The 11,564-nt window shown below is 55.1% G+C and overlaps 1 protein-coding gene across 1 annotated transcript in view; it reads left to right on the top strand.

The window, feature by feature from the left end:
* Positions 1-11,323, top strand: part of XRRA1 (X-ray radiation resistance associated 1) — a gene marked incomplete at its 5' end in the record, with an annotated part of 16,058 nt that extends 4,735 nt beyond the window's left edge. The window contains 12 exons of the mRNA XM_010023652.1: positions 946-1,067; positions 2,080-2,178; positions 3,282-3,541; positions 4,547-4,584; positions 5,416-5,532; positions 6,903-6,996; positions 7,661-7,779; positions 8,148-8,408; positions 8,998-9,163; positions 9,691-9,803; positions 10,265-10,370; positions 11,079-11,323. Of these exons, the coding sequence (XP_010021954.1) occupies positions 946-1,067; positions 2,080-2,178; positions 3,282-3,541; positions 4,547-4,584; positions 5,416-5,532; positions 6,903-6,996; positions 7,661-7,779; positions 8,148-8,408; positions 8,998-9,163; positions 9,691-9,803; positions 10,265-10,370; positions 11,079-11,323 (1,740 nt within the window). The remainder of the gene's footprint in view (positions 1-945; positions 1,068-2,079; positions 2,179-3,281; positions 3,542-4,546; positions 4,585-5,415; positions 5,533-6,902; positions 6,997-7,660; positions 7,780-8,147; positions 8,409-8,997; positions 9,164-9,690; positions 9,804-10,264; positions 10,371-11,078) is intronic.
* Positions 11,324-11,564: the final 241 nt, after the last annotated feature.

Genomic DNA, 11,564 nt, shown 5'->3' with positions numbered 1-11,564 from the left:
GAGCTTCTTCCCACACTCTGGGGGTGCACCCAGCACAGGGGGGGTTCTGGGCTCAAGCACTCACTGAAGCTGGGTCATGGGGAGCTTCTCACACGACATCCCAAGTCCTTCTCCTCAGGCTGCTCCATCCAGTCTCTGCACAGCCTCTATTTCTGGGGCAGCACCAGTCCCAACATCAACCCCTGAGGAACACCACTCATCAGTCGTCTCCGTCTGGACACGAAGCCATTGACTACAACTCTTTGCGTGCAACCATCCAGCCAATTCTTTATCCACTGAGTGGTCCATCCATCAAATCCATGTTTCTCCAGTTTAGAGACAAAGATGTTGTTCAGGGCAGTGTCAAAGCTTTGCACAAATTTCCAAGGCTCATGAGAGCAGGGTTTATCCTGTCCATCCCTGTGTTCCTGTGTGCAACCAGCTCCGCCACTGGAATCAGCTACAAAAGGTGGGGATGGGACCCACCTAAACTCCCCTTCCTGCCATGTCCTGTGGATCTCAGCTTCATCCTTGGACCTTTTTTATCCAGGATCTTGTTTGCTGACAGCCTGAAGAAATCAGCCCTGGAAAGGCTGATTGGAAATTCATATTAAATTGACTTGGAAAGTCCTTTGAGCTCCCCAAAATGGGGAAATGGAGCCCATTGTAATGCCCCAGTAAAGCTATTCCTGTTCATGTATCCTAGAAATCCATGTCCTCATTCCCAGCAGGGTTTGCTCCTTGGCTTTCTCTTGGCTCTTGTTCCATGAGTGTGAGTGGGGGACCAGCCCTGAGCTCTTGTGCCAAGGTGCAGAGTCCCACCAGTGTCAGTGAAGTCCCTGCAGGTCACAGCATCACCCCAGGGTAGGTGGTAGCATGACTGAAAGTCTCCTTTAATATCTACTCAGAGAAAGCCAACGGAGGTTGTTCTTTGCTCCAGGGGATTGTTTCTTCTGTTTCCTTCAGGATCTGGATCTCTCCTACAATAACTTGTCTCCCCAGGACATTAGGACATTGGGAGACTTGTCCCAGCTCAAAGTCCTTCGCTTGACGGCCAATGGGCTTCGGTCCCTGCCTCTGGACCTGGAGTAAGTGCACACAAGTGATGCTTGGGTTTGCTGGGGAGGTGCTGGTGGGATCTGGAGGGGCTGGCAAGGGTGGGCAGCCTGGGATTTATCCAGCTGGAGAGCGGAGCTCTTCCCTTGCAAACTGGAAATGGCTCGTGCTGGATGGCAGGGAAGTGTTATCCTGGTTCAGCCCAGTTAACCCAGGGTATCTGCTGTCATCATCAGCTGGAGAAGAACCCCTGGACAGGGATTCAGCAGCCCTGTTGGTGGCCAAGCCACATGAGTAGGATGCTACACAATGAGGATGGTAAAACACTGGCACAGGTTGCCCAGAGAGGTGCTGAATGCCCCATCCTTGATTCAAGGCCAGGCTGGAAGTGGTTCTGGGCAGCCTGGTGTAGTTGAAGATGTCTCTGCTCATTGCAGGGGGGTTGGACTAGAGGAGCTTTGAAGGTCCCTTCCAACCCAAACCCTTCTATGATTTATTCATCATAAATTAGACCCTTCGCACACAGCTCAGCCACAGCTGCCATGCCAAGGTAACCACTGTTTGCCACTGGTGGAGGTCAGATGCTGAGCTGGATGATTTACTGGGTTCAAGCTGGAACAGGGGAAGTTCAGGTTGGATCTAAGGCAGAAGCTCTTCCCTGTGAGGGTGCTGAGGCGCTGGCACAGGGTGCCCAGAGAAGCTGTGGCTGGCCCAACCCTGGCCGTGTTTCAGGCCAAGGTGGGCATTTTGGGTCTGGGAGCAACCTGCTCTAGTGGAAGGTGTCCCTGCCCGTGGCAGGGAATGGAACTGGAGGAGCTTTAAGGTCCTTCATCCCAAACCAGGCTGGGATTCTATGACTCCATGCTTGTTTGGACTGATTAAATTTAGCTGCTTGGAGGTAGGATATCAGTTTTCTCTGGAAAGAATGAAACCAGCCCCAGTCCCATCTCCTGGTGGATACATCTTTCTGTGGTGACAGCAAATGATGTTTCTCACCTGTCTGTGCTTGAGCATGTTTTTTAAGGAGATTGTTTGTATCCACAGCTCTCCTCAATTAAAGTTTCCATCTCTGGAGGTCTTGGCACTGGACGACAACCGTCTGTCAGACCCAAGTGTCTTTGTGAGCCTGTCCCACCTCTGCTGGTAAGGAAGCACCAAGCAGCAGACAGACAGTGCCAAAAGCTCCCCCTTTGGCTTTTGGGGGCTGGCAACTGCCTCCCTCATCTGTTGCACAGCAGAAGCCTTAACATGAAACCCCAAATCCTTGTGATTCACTTGGATTCTTCCCTGCTTAATCTCTCTGTTATTGCAAATGGGACCAAATGGAAGCAAACAGCTGCCAAGCAAAACCTGGCCAAACCCGGCAGGTTGGCTGGTAAGTCAGCTCCTGCCCTGGGATTCTGCTGATCTCCAGGTCTGATGTGAGACATGGCAGTTGCTGTCTCCATTTTCCTTTCTTTGCCTTGGATTCATCCTTGATTTCAGCACAGCAGCATTAGGAAGGGCTGTGGATCAGCTTCCTCTGGTTAACGTGGGCTTTCATGGTTCACCTACAGACAAGTCACTAGGAGGGAGGCTGTTCACAAGCCCCTCAGTTAGGCTGTGCTGGGTTTGGGGACAGCCTCTGATATCCCCCTTGGCTTCCAGTGCTGCCAACTGGAGGTGGGAATTGGCTGTTTGTTGCCCTGGCTTTGCCAGGACATTCCCAGAGGAAACTGCCCATTGTCCACAGCGTCAGTGAGAGAGGAGGGGGAATGGGTGAGGTTTAGGCACCAGACTGTGGGGCTGGAGTGCAGAGGTTTGGGTTTCTGCTCTTCCCTAAGCTGTCTCGTGACCTTAAGCACGTGCATTGGTGATGTTATACTTCCATGGTTAGGGAATCCCAGCAGGACCACATCAAAGCACTGGGTGATGTAATGAAGTGCCAGGATGTCTCCTTGTCTGTTAAATTCTCCTCAGGAGATGAGCTTAGAGATAGGTGACCCTGGTGTGGGGGACCAGAATCATGGGCTTCAGAGGCAGCACCAGGCTGTGCCAAGCACTGAGCCTGTTGGGATTTGGAGAGGAAGGGACATGGAGCAATGAGATGGGGATGTCACGGATGCATCCGCACTGCTGCTGGGAAGCCCACCAAGGAGCAGGTCGAGGGCCAGCTCCCTGCCCTGTGTGCTCCAGGGTGAACAGATGGCTGGGTACATGCACTGACAGCAACCACGGAGTTTCTCACATGTTTCCTCTTCCCACAGCCTGAAGGAGCTGAATCTGGACGGGAACAGGATTCCGGCTGTCCCCTACCTGCGCCAGGCAGAGAGCAGGCACTTCTCCCTGCACCCCGCGCTGGGCCACAGCAGCTTCAGGGCACAGTGGTACAGATCCTTGAGCAGCCTCCGGCGCCAGTCCCGGCCGTCACAGCAGGAGAGCGGGGAGGTGCCAGGAGAGCTGGAAGCAAAGAGAGGTCAGGTTGGATGTGTCATGCTACAGGATGAAGGGGGTCCAGCTGGGCTGGGTGAGCAGCACCTGCCTGTCCCTGCCTGCACTGCAACCGGGGGGGGTTCAGTGGGAAAGGGCTCAGTTATGTCAGGGTGAGGATCTGGGTGTTTACTGGTAAGTGAAGCTGCTTCACAGAGTTAAAACAATGAGGGAGGGACACATGGGACCATTTTAGGCAGCTGAGAGAACCTGTAAAGTCCCTCTGCATTTACTGGGAGCAAGGGGTGCTCACTGGATGTGAATCACCCCAAAGCAGACATCTCCCATGGGCTGAAGTGCCTCTTTCTCTCTCCTGGCCTCCTCCAGGGTAGCTTGCTCCAAAGGAGACATTTCATGCTGACTGGGAGGAAAACTGGCAAAAGTGGGGCAATGATTCCAGTTAGGAAGTGGTGACTGTGATCCTGGGCAGGCAGAGGGCAGGAATGTTGCGTGAGCACAGGTCTGCGTTCTGGGGTAGGTCAGTTTTCCCCTCTGGATGTCCTTACTGAAGTGTGATGCACACACCATGCTGGATCATGCTATGGGATGGATCCAGAGGCTGCCTGGTGTCTCCTGTGTGGACCAGGCTGTGATGGAGGCTGCCAGTGCAGCTCCTCCAAGCACTTCTCCTGTCCCCTGGCTCACTGCAGCAGTCCCTGTTGTTGGGTGTTTGTGGAGCAGGCAATGGTACCACTTCTAGCACTGGCTTGGCAATAGCAGCACAATGTGGAAAGGCCTCATGCTCATGGGTGAGACTCCAACCCCAGATCTACCTGCAGGGAGCTCCTGGCTGCCCTGAGGCCAGTAGCAGGGTTTCTACTGTATCCAGGGATATGAACCTCCCCTAAAACAATGGGGCTGGCAGCCAACCTGCTGTGGTGTGACTGATCCTCCCTCACCTTGGCTATGTCTTGCCATGAAGACAGATCCTGCCTGATGCTAACTTGCTTTCCCAGGCTAATTCCAGCCTTGCCATGGCTGGGGCTGGCCCCAGTGCTTGGCTACATGTAGAAACCCTCACTTTGCTTGTGTTTCATTGCAGAGGTTTCTCAGTCTGGCTCTCAGGAAGACCCAACACGGGTAAGAACCACTGGCTGCTCTGTAGGTTGAGGTCTGTGCACCAAAACTCCCCTCCCCAAGCCTCTCAGCTGAGTTTCAATAAGGCTGTGGGTGCTGCTGGGACTCTGGGTGCCTGCAAGGCTTGCAGTGAGTACTGACTCTCACCTGGGAGATCAGAACCAAGGTTTCCCATAACCAAGGGACAGTGGGGCTTAAACTTGTACCACTTTCAGATGAAGGCTGGATCACTGTTTGCTCATAGAACCCCAGCCTGGTTTGGGTTGAAGGGACCTTAAAGCTCCTCCAGCCCCAACCCCTGCCCCGGGCAGGGACACCTTCCACTAGAGCAGGTTGCTCCAAGCCCCTGTGTCCAACGTGGCCTTGAACACTGCCAGGGATGGGGCAGCCACAGCTTCTCTGGGCACCCTCTTCCAATGCCTCATCAAGGCACTGTGACCTTCTCCTCCACGTTTATTTACATGCTGTTCTCCAGAATCAGATATTTGAAGCCAAAGACCATGAGTTTTATTACCACTCGAGTAAGGGGCTGAGCTTCAGAGGTGCTGAGCACATGCAGCATATTCCAGTGCAACACACGTGCACACACTCCCTGAGAGCACAGGGTTTCCCCTTGGCCCTGTGCATGTTTTCAGTGCTGGATGATGGAGTTTGATGCTTTGGACATCCCTGGAGGGCTCCCACAGTAACACAGAAGCCAAAGCAACCTCCAAAGTGGGGTGGAACCAAAAGCTCTTTAATTTATAGGTGTGTTTGGGACGCAGGAGGGCAGTGTCCTGCCACCAGAGCCTCTGGAGCAGTGTTTCTGCTCACACTCTTCCTCCTCTCTCTCAGGTTGTTCCCAAGGAGGGAGAACCATCTACCTCAAAGCCTCTGCTGCCTCCCTCCACACGCAGGAATGTTCATGCTCCCTTTCCTGCACTGAGGAGTCTCAGCCTGGCCTTCAACAAGGTGATGTGGGTCCTGTGGGTCTGGACAGTGCAAAGCTTCAGCTGCCTGAGCTTGGCATTAGTGCCCTGTGAGACACCCTGGCCTTGAGCTGCCCCTGCAGCAGGACACGTCTCCCCCAGGCTCCTGTGTCCATGTGCCAGCCCATGGGGATGTGTCACATATGCAGGACCTCTCAGGTGGGAGAGGATGCCTGTTTAGGCAGCTGGATTGCACCCAGCTTGTCCAACCCCTGCAAATTCAGGGATTTCATTGGAATTGTAGAATCATAGAATCAACTGGGCTGGAAAAGACCTTTAAGATCATCAAGTCCAAGTCCATGGAGAATATAGGATTGCCCTCCCCTTGCTGGAGCTGCCCAGTGGATGATGATGTCTCATTGATGCCTTTGGTGGTTAGTGTCAGCTTATAGCTGTCTGCTGAGCCCCACTAGTTCTCAGTGATCCCCAACAGACAAATAACATACAACAACATTTAATCTCCTTTTCCTGCTGCTTTTGACTCCTGCCCATGCCTTGACTCATGCTGCTTCCCAACCAGATGAGCTGGCAGTGCTGAGTTACCACTGCTCGGTGCTGGGCATCCCCTGGGACGTGACGGGTGGCTCTCCTTGCTCACTAAGCAAGCTCAGCTGCTATTCCCTGTGTTGTGACTCTCTTTCAGGCCACTGCCTTGTCAGAGAGCTGGTTTCTGGCTGCAGTGCCCTGGCCAGGCTTTGGTTTGGACCACAGGGTGGAGAGGCAGGAGGGAAGTCCTGTCTCTGCACCTTGTAGCTCTCCTGGAGGCACCAGTCCTCTGGCTGCAGCGTGCAGGATGGCTCCATCCTCTGCAGTCACAGGCAGCAGAGCTGCTGGGCATCTCTGGTGAAGGGATGTCATCTCCCTCCTGCTCCTCCTCCCCACTGCGTGTACCTGCTCAGTGCCAGGGTCATAGGATCACAGAATCAGCCAGGTTGGAAAAGCCCTTTCAGCTCATCCAGTCCAACCATTCCCAGCCCTCCCTGGCACTGAGGCCTCGGCTCCACGGGCTGTGAACACTTGCAGGGACGGTGCCTCCAGCCCTGCCCTGGGCAGCCTGTTCCAATGCCTGAGCACCCTCTGGGCAAGGAATTGTTCCTCAGCTCCAGCTAAACCTGCCCTGGGGCAGCTTGAGGCCGCTTCCTCTTGTGCCATCCCTTGTTCCTTGGGAGCAGAGACCAGCCCCCTCCTGGCTCCATCCTCCTGTCAGGCAGTTGCAGAGAGCGATCAGGTCCCCCCTGAGCCTTCTCCTCTCCGTTGGAGGGATGTGCTTTGGTGGGAAGGCTGGGATGAAACTCCACAGCTTCTGGCGTGACTCAGTGCTCAGAGCAAACACTCAACTACTTCACCTTGCAGATTGCAGACGAGGCAGCTCTCCTTCCTGTGGCCTTCTTCCCGAGCCTGGAGGAGCTGACGTTTCACAACAACCCTCTTACCACCACCCGGAGCGGTACAGTATGAGCCCTGCTCTGTGGGGAGCTCCTCCTCCACTGCTAGCTCTCTGGGACAGGGACCACGTTGCCTTTTGGTGTTTTGGTGTTTGGACACTCCTGCCCTGGCCCCATGGAGATGCTTTAATCATTTCTGCTCTCTGATGAGCAAAGCTGCTCTGGCAAACACTGCTGCTGCCCAGCTGCTGCTCCTGGCCCCATTGAAGTCCTTAACAGCTCATCCAGGACTGCAGCAGTGAAGACTCAGGCTAAATTTTGCTCCCTAAATGGTGTTTATCCCACAAAGGGCTGGTCTGAAGCTGGTTCAGGTTTATTCCTGCAGCAGCTTTCTGGGCAGAGGGGATATACCCTAGATGTGCCCATGGCCATGATAGGACACCTTTGAAGGCAGCCAGAAGGACACTGATGAAACTCTGCAGTGATGTTCCTCCCTGCACAAGCTACAGGCAGACTAGTTACTAAAACTAAGGTCAGGACTCTGGTTTCGTGGCATGTAGCTCAGGCTGCTTTGTGTCCTTAGGGCTAAAGCATCTCCCTACAACACAAGGTGGCTTCTACTCTTGTCCCTGAGCAGAGCCATGCTCTGTGCCGAGCCTGGGGGTAGGTGGCGCAGTTGCTGCCAGCTAAGGAGCAGGCAGGGGCTCTCCAACCTCTGTTTTCCAGGGCAGCCACCTCTGCTGACCTGGCTCCTCCAGCACAAGCTGGGCATTAAACTTGTCCGACAGAAGAGCCCGGCCGCGGCGAGGTGGCACTTCTCCATCCCGCTCAAAGCCAGCCGCAAGGTAAGGAGGGATGTGCATCGGGATCACCCTCACTGCAGTACTCAGGATAGCACAGGAAGAGCTGGTGGGACACATGGATCCCAGCAGGGTTGGAGGGAAAGGTGGAAAGGGTTGGAGGTATTCCGATCAGGATGAGGATGGGGAATCTGACTGCTTGTTGCTGCCCCACGCAGGGTTTGTCACAGGGCTTCTGGGATAATCCTGTCCACCAGCCTTGGATGAGGGATCCTATGGGATTGAAGATGCTGCTGGGTGTCCAGGGTCTTGGACATTGTCCTGATCCCATAAGGACAAGCCTCCAGCATTAGACCTGACCCCACTCTGTAACACTCATGGACCATGCACGGATGTCCCTTGTGTCCCCCCAGGTCACGTCACATCTCCCCAAAGTCACAAAGCGGCCGTGGATGCTGGAAGCTCCTGCCAAGACCTTTCTGAGGACACAGCTCCCATCTGCAGTGGAGGCTGTGGGAGATGCTGCACCCCCAGGTCCAGCCCAGCCACTGCTCCCCAGCAGCTCCGTGACCCCAACCAGCAGCCAGAGGGTGGTGCTGGGGGAAGAGGAAGGTGGCTCCAGGCCTCCTGCGGGCTCAGATGAGGAGGACGTTGCATCCTTCTTCATGACGCAGGTGAGGCCAAGCTGTAAGTGCTTAGGTTTGCCCAGAAATGCTCCATAGATAGATACATCTTCATTTCGCAGCTGAATCCTCTGGGTACATCCTCTGGGTACCAGGGGTTATAACCCTCCTTGGATTGTAAGGGATTTAGGGAAGAATCCCTTGGGTTGCAAGGGATTTAGGGAAGGAAGCACTAGCAAGAAGCATAAATGCAATACGTGCCCGAGAACAAGAACTTGGCCCATTTTCAGGGTGGCACGGCCCTCTGGTGGGCAGCTGCAACTGCAGGAGCTCAGCATTCCAGCAGCATCCCTGCAGCATCAGCTGGAAAACTCCCTCCTGGAGCTCACCAGGGCAGCTTTTTGACTTGATTTCTCTGGAAATCTTGGGATTGTCAGGGAAAAAGAAATCTGCAGCAGGATGGGGATGGCCCCTCTCTCCTCTGTGCCTGGTCACACCGAGTAGAGATGGGATGAGGTGGTGGCTGCATGGCTTGGTGCCATGGGGAGACTGGCCACAGCAGGACAGGCTGAGGACTGACTCCAGCAGCTTCCCTGGTAAGAAAGAGCTGCTGTGAATGCCTTTATTTTGCTGCTTTGAGGTGGAGGATGTGTCCAGACCCCTGCAGAGACCCAGGGCAGGGGCCAGGCTGGAGAAGAGGAGTGAGCAGAGGGAGGAAGGGAGCTCCCAGGTGGTTCCAGAGCAATACAAAGGCTACGAGGAGCTGCTCGGTGGAGACACGGACCCGGATTTTATCGAGCCAGTTGGTGAGCGCAGACAGCAGAGAGCTCCTGCTTAGGAAAGCCTTAAACCTCCTCCAGCCCCAACCCCTGCCCCGGGCAGGGACCCCTTCCACTAGAGCAGGTTGCTCCAAGCCCCTGTGTCCAACCTGGCCTTGAACACTGCCAGGGATGGGGCAGCCACAGCTTCTCTGGGCACCCTGTGCCAGCGCCTCAGCACCCTCACAGGGAAGAGCTTCTGCCTCAGAGCTCATCTCAATCTCCCCTCTGGCAGGTTCAAGCCATACCCCTTCTCCTGTCCCTCCACCCCTTGTCCAAAGCCCCTCTCCAGGTCTCCTGGAGCCCCTTTAGGCCCTGGAGCTGCTCTAAGGTGTCCCCTTGAGGAGCCTTCTCTTCTCCAGCTGCCCCAGCCCAGCTCTCTCAGCCTGGCTCCAGAGCAGAGCTGCTCCAGCCCTCGCAGCAGCTCCGGGGCCTCCTCTGGCCTCGCTCCAGCAGCTCCGTATCAGCAGAAGCAACAAAGACTTTTGTTGTCCCATTTTCCCTCTGGTTTGCAGGGATCCAGAGGAACGTGCAGGCTCTGTACCAGGTCCTGAACCACCCTCTGGTGTACCGGGATGCCAGAGCACGGCTGGACTGTGTGCAGAAGCCCTACGTGCCTCGGAGAAAGGTAAAGAGCTGAAGCTCCAAAGGGAGACTGGTTGTGTCTGGATCTGGATCAACCCACGTGTTTGGATGGATGCTGAGAGCCTGTGCATGGGCTTGGCCCCATTTCCCAGTCCCTGCTCCTCACTGTTCTCTCTCCCTCATGGCTGTGGTGTGTTGGTGTGTGGAGACCCCGTGGGAAGCCAGCCCTGACCCAAGGGAAGTGGAGAAAACAGCCTTCAAGATGGGTCTGTGGGGTGGGGTGTAGTAGAATCACAGTCCCTGCATCCACTGTGGAAAGCTGATCCACTGCTCCTCAATAAGCTTAAATTGGTGTCTAAACCACACCAGCTTGGTCCAAAATAACCCCAGGGGACCATCTCACCTCCCTCGTGCAGAAGCACAGGCCCATGTTGGTCTGTGTGGAGGGTTATCAACCTGGAGATGGAGGGGAGACACGCTGCGGCCTCCTGCTCTTCCTTGCAGCACGTGAGGATGCCCGGCCCTCCTGCCCGGAAGACAAAAGCCGAGATCCTGGAGGGAATTCTGGTGGCCATGAGAAACACCTTGACCTTCACTGAGGTCCCCTTGGGTATGTTCCTGCATCCCCAGTAGCTCTTGTTGATGGCACCACAGTGGCAGGAGAAGGACGGGGACACAAAGGTGTCCTTGAGCACCAGAGTGTGGCTGAGATGGGAATGGAGGGTCCCCTCATGTCCCTGCACAAGAACAAGGCTGAATGCCCTCAGCCCACCATGAAGTTGGACCCCAATGCTCCAGCTACTGCTTAACAGAGGAGTAAATGCAACACGGACACTGCTGGGGTCCCTTGGTTCCATATCTGGATTAACCCATCCCAAACCCATCTGGTGGGAGAACAGCCTTGGAGCTAAAGTGGTTTTGCCCCCAGGCTGAAGCAGGACTTGGGTCTCTGAGCACTGGCCATGTCTTATCTCCATCCCACCCCTGTGGTGGTACAATCCTGAACTGCTGGTGCAGGCAGGACCTGGCTGCTCCCTGGTGCTGTCTCTTTGCCCTGGACCTAGCAGGGAACAGAGGAGGCGCTGCCAAGGCTTGAGCCCAGTTGCTCAAGACCTCCAGAGCCTTTGCTTTTGAGGCTTCTGCATCTCCCATGGGCACCGGGATAGAGCAGAATCCCAGCAGCCACCTTCATGTCCCTGCCATGGTGACACCCCCCATCCTGTGGGGATGGGAAAGAGCTGGGACACGGGAGGAAGGATGAGATATTGCAGTCAAGGAGCCATCCCATTGCTCTGCTCACACCCTTGGCCTTTTCCAGCGTCTGTTCTGCAGAGGAGGAAATCCAGCCCCAGGGCATACCGGGAGGCACGGAGGCTGATGAAGGAATTCCAGGAGGTGTTTGAGATGTCTCTCCTTGTCCAGGGCATGGCCAAGCCATTGGCTGAGGCACAGATGGCAAAAGCCCTTCCCTCAGAGGCAACATCCAACCCGCCCCAAACAGGTACAGCTGCCAGGAAGGAGGGTGACCAAGAAGGTGCCCAGACTTTAGTAGAGCCAGTGTAGACAGGACTTGAATAAAGCATCCTTTTGGATACATGTATGTTTGGAGCCATTTTTCCCCTCTTGAGGTTGGAAAACCCAACATGGTGGCAAGATTCATCTCAGGTTTTCAGGCAGTGACTTCCACCTTGGAAACATGGATACAGCCCCCACAGTGCTAACACAGCACATGGAAACCTTGTCTGCTCACGGCTGTGCTCCGCAGTCCCTGGAAAATCAGGTGTGTGCTCACCCATCCTCATCA

This window comes from Nestor notabilis, unplaced genomic scaffold (genome assembly GCF_000696875.1).
Source record: "Nestor notabilis isolate BGI_N333 unplaced genomic scaffold, ASM69687v1 scaffold13461, whole genome shotgun sequence".
NCBI classification, from domain to species: domain Eukaryota; kingdom Metazoa; phylum Chordata; class Aves; order Psittaciformes; family Psittacidae; genus Nestor; species Nestor notabilis.
This window is presented reverse-complemented; position numbering and strand designations above follow the sequence as displayed.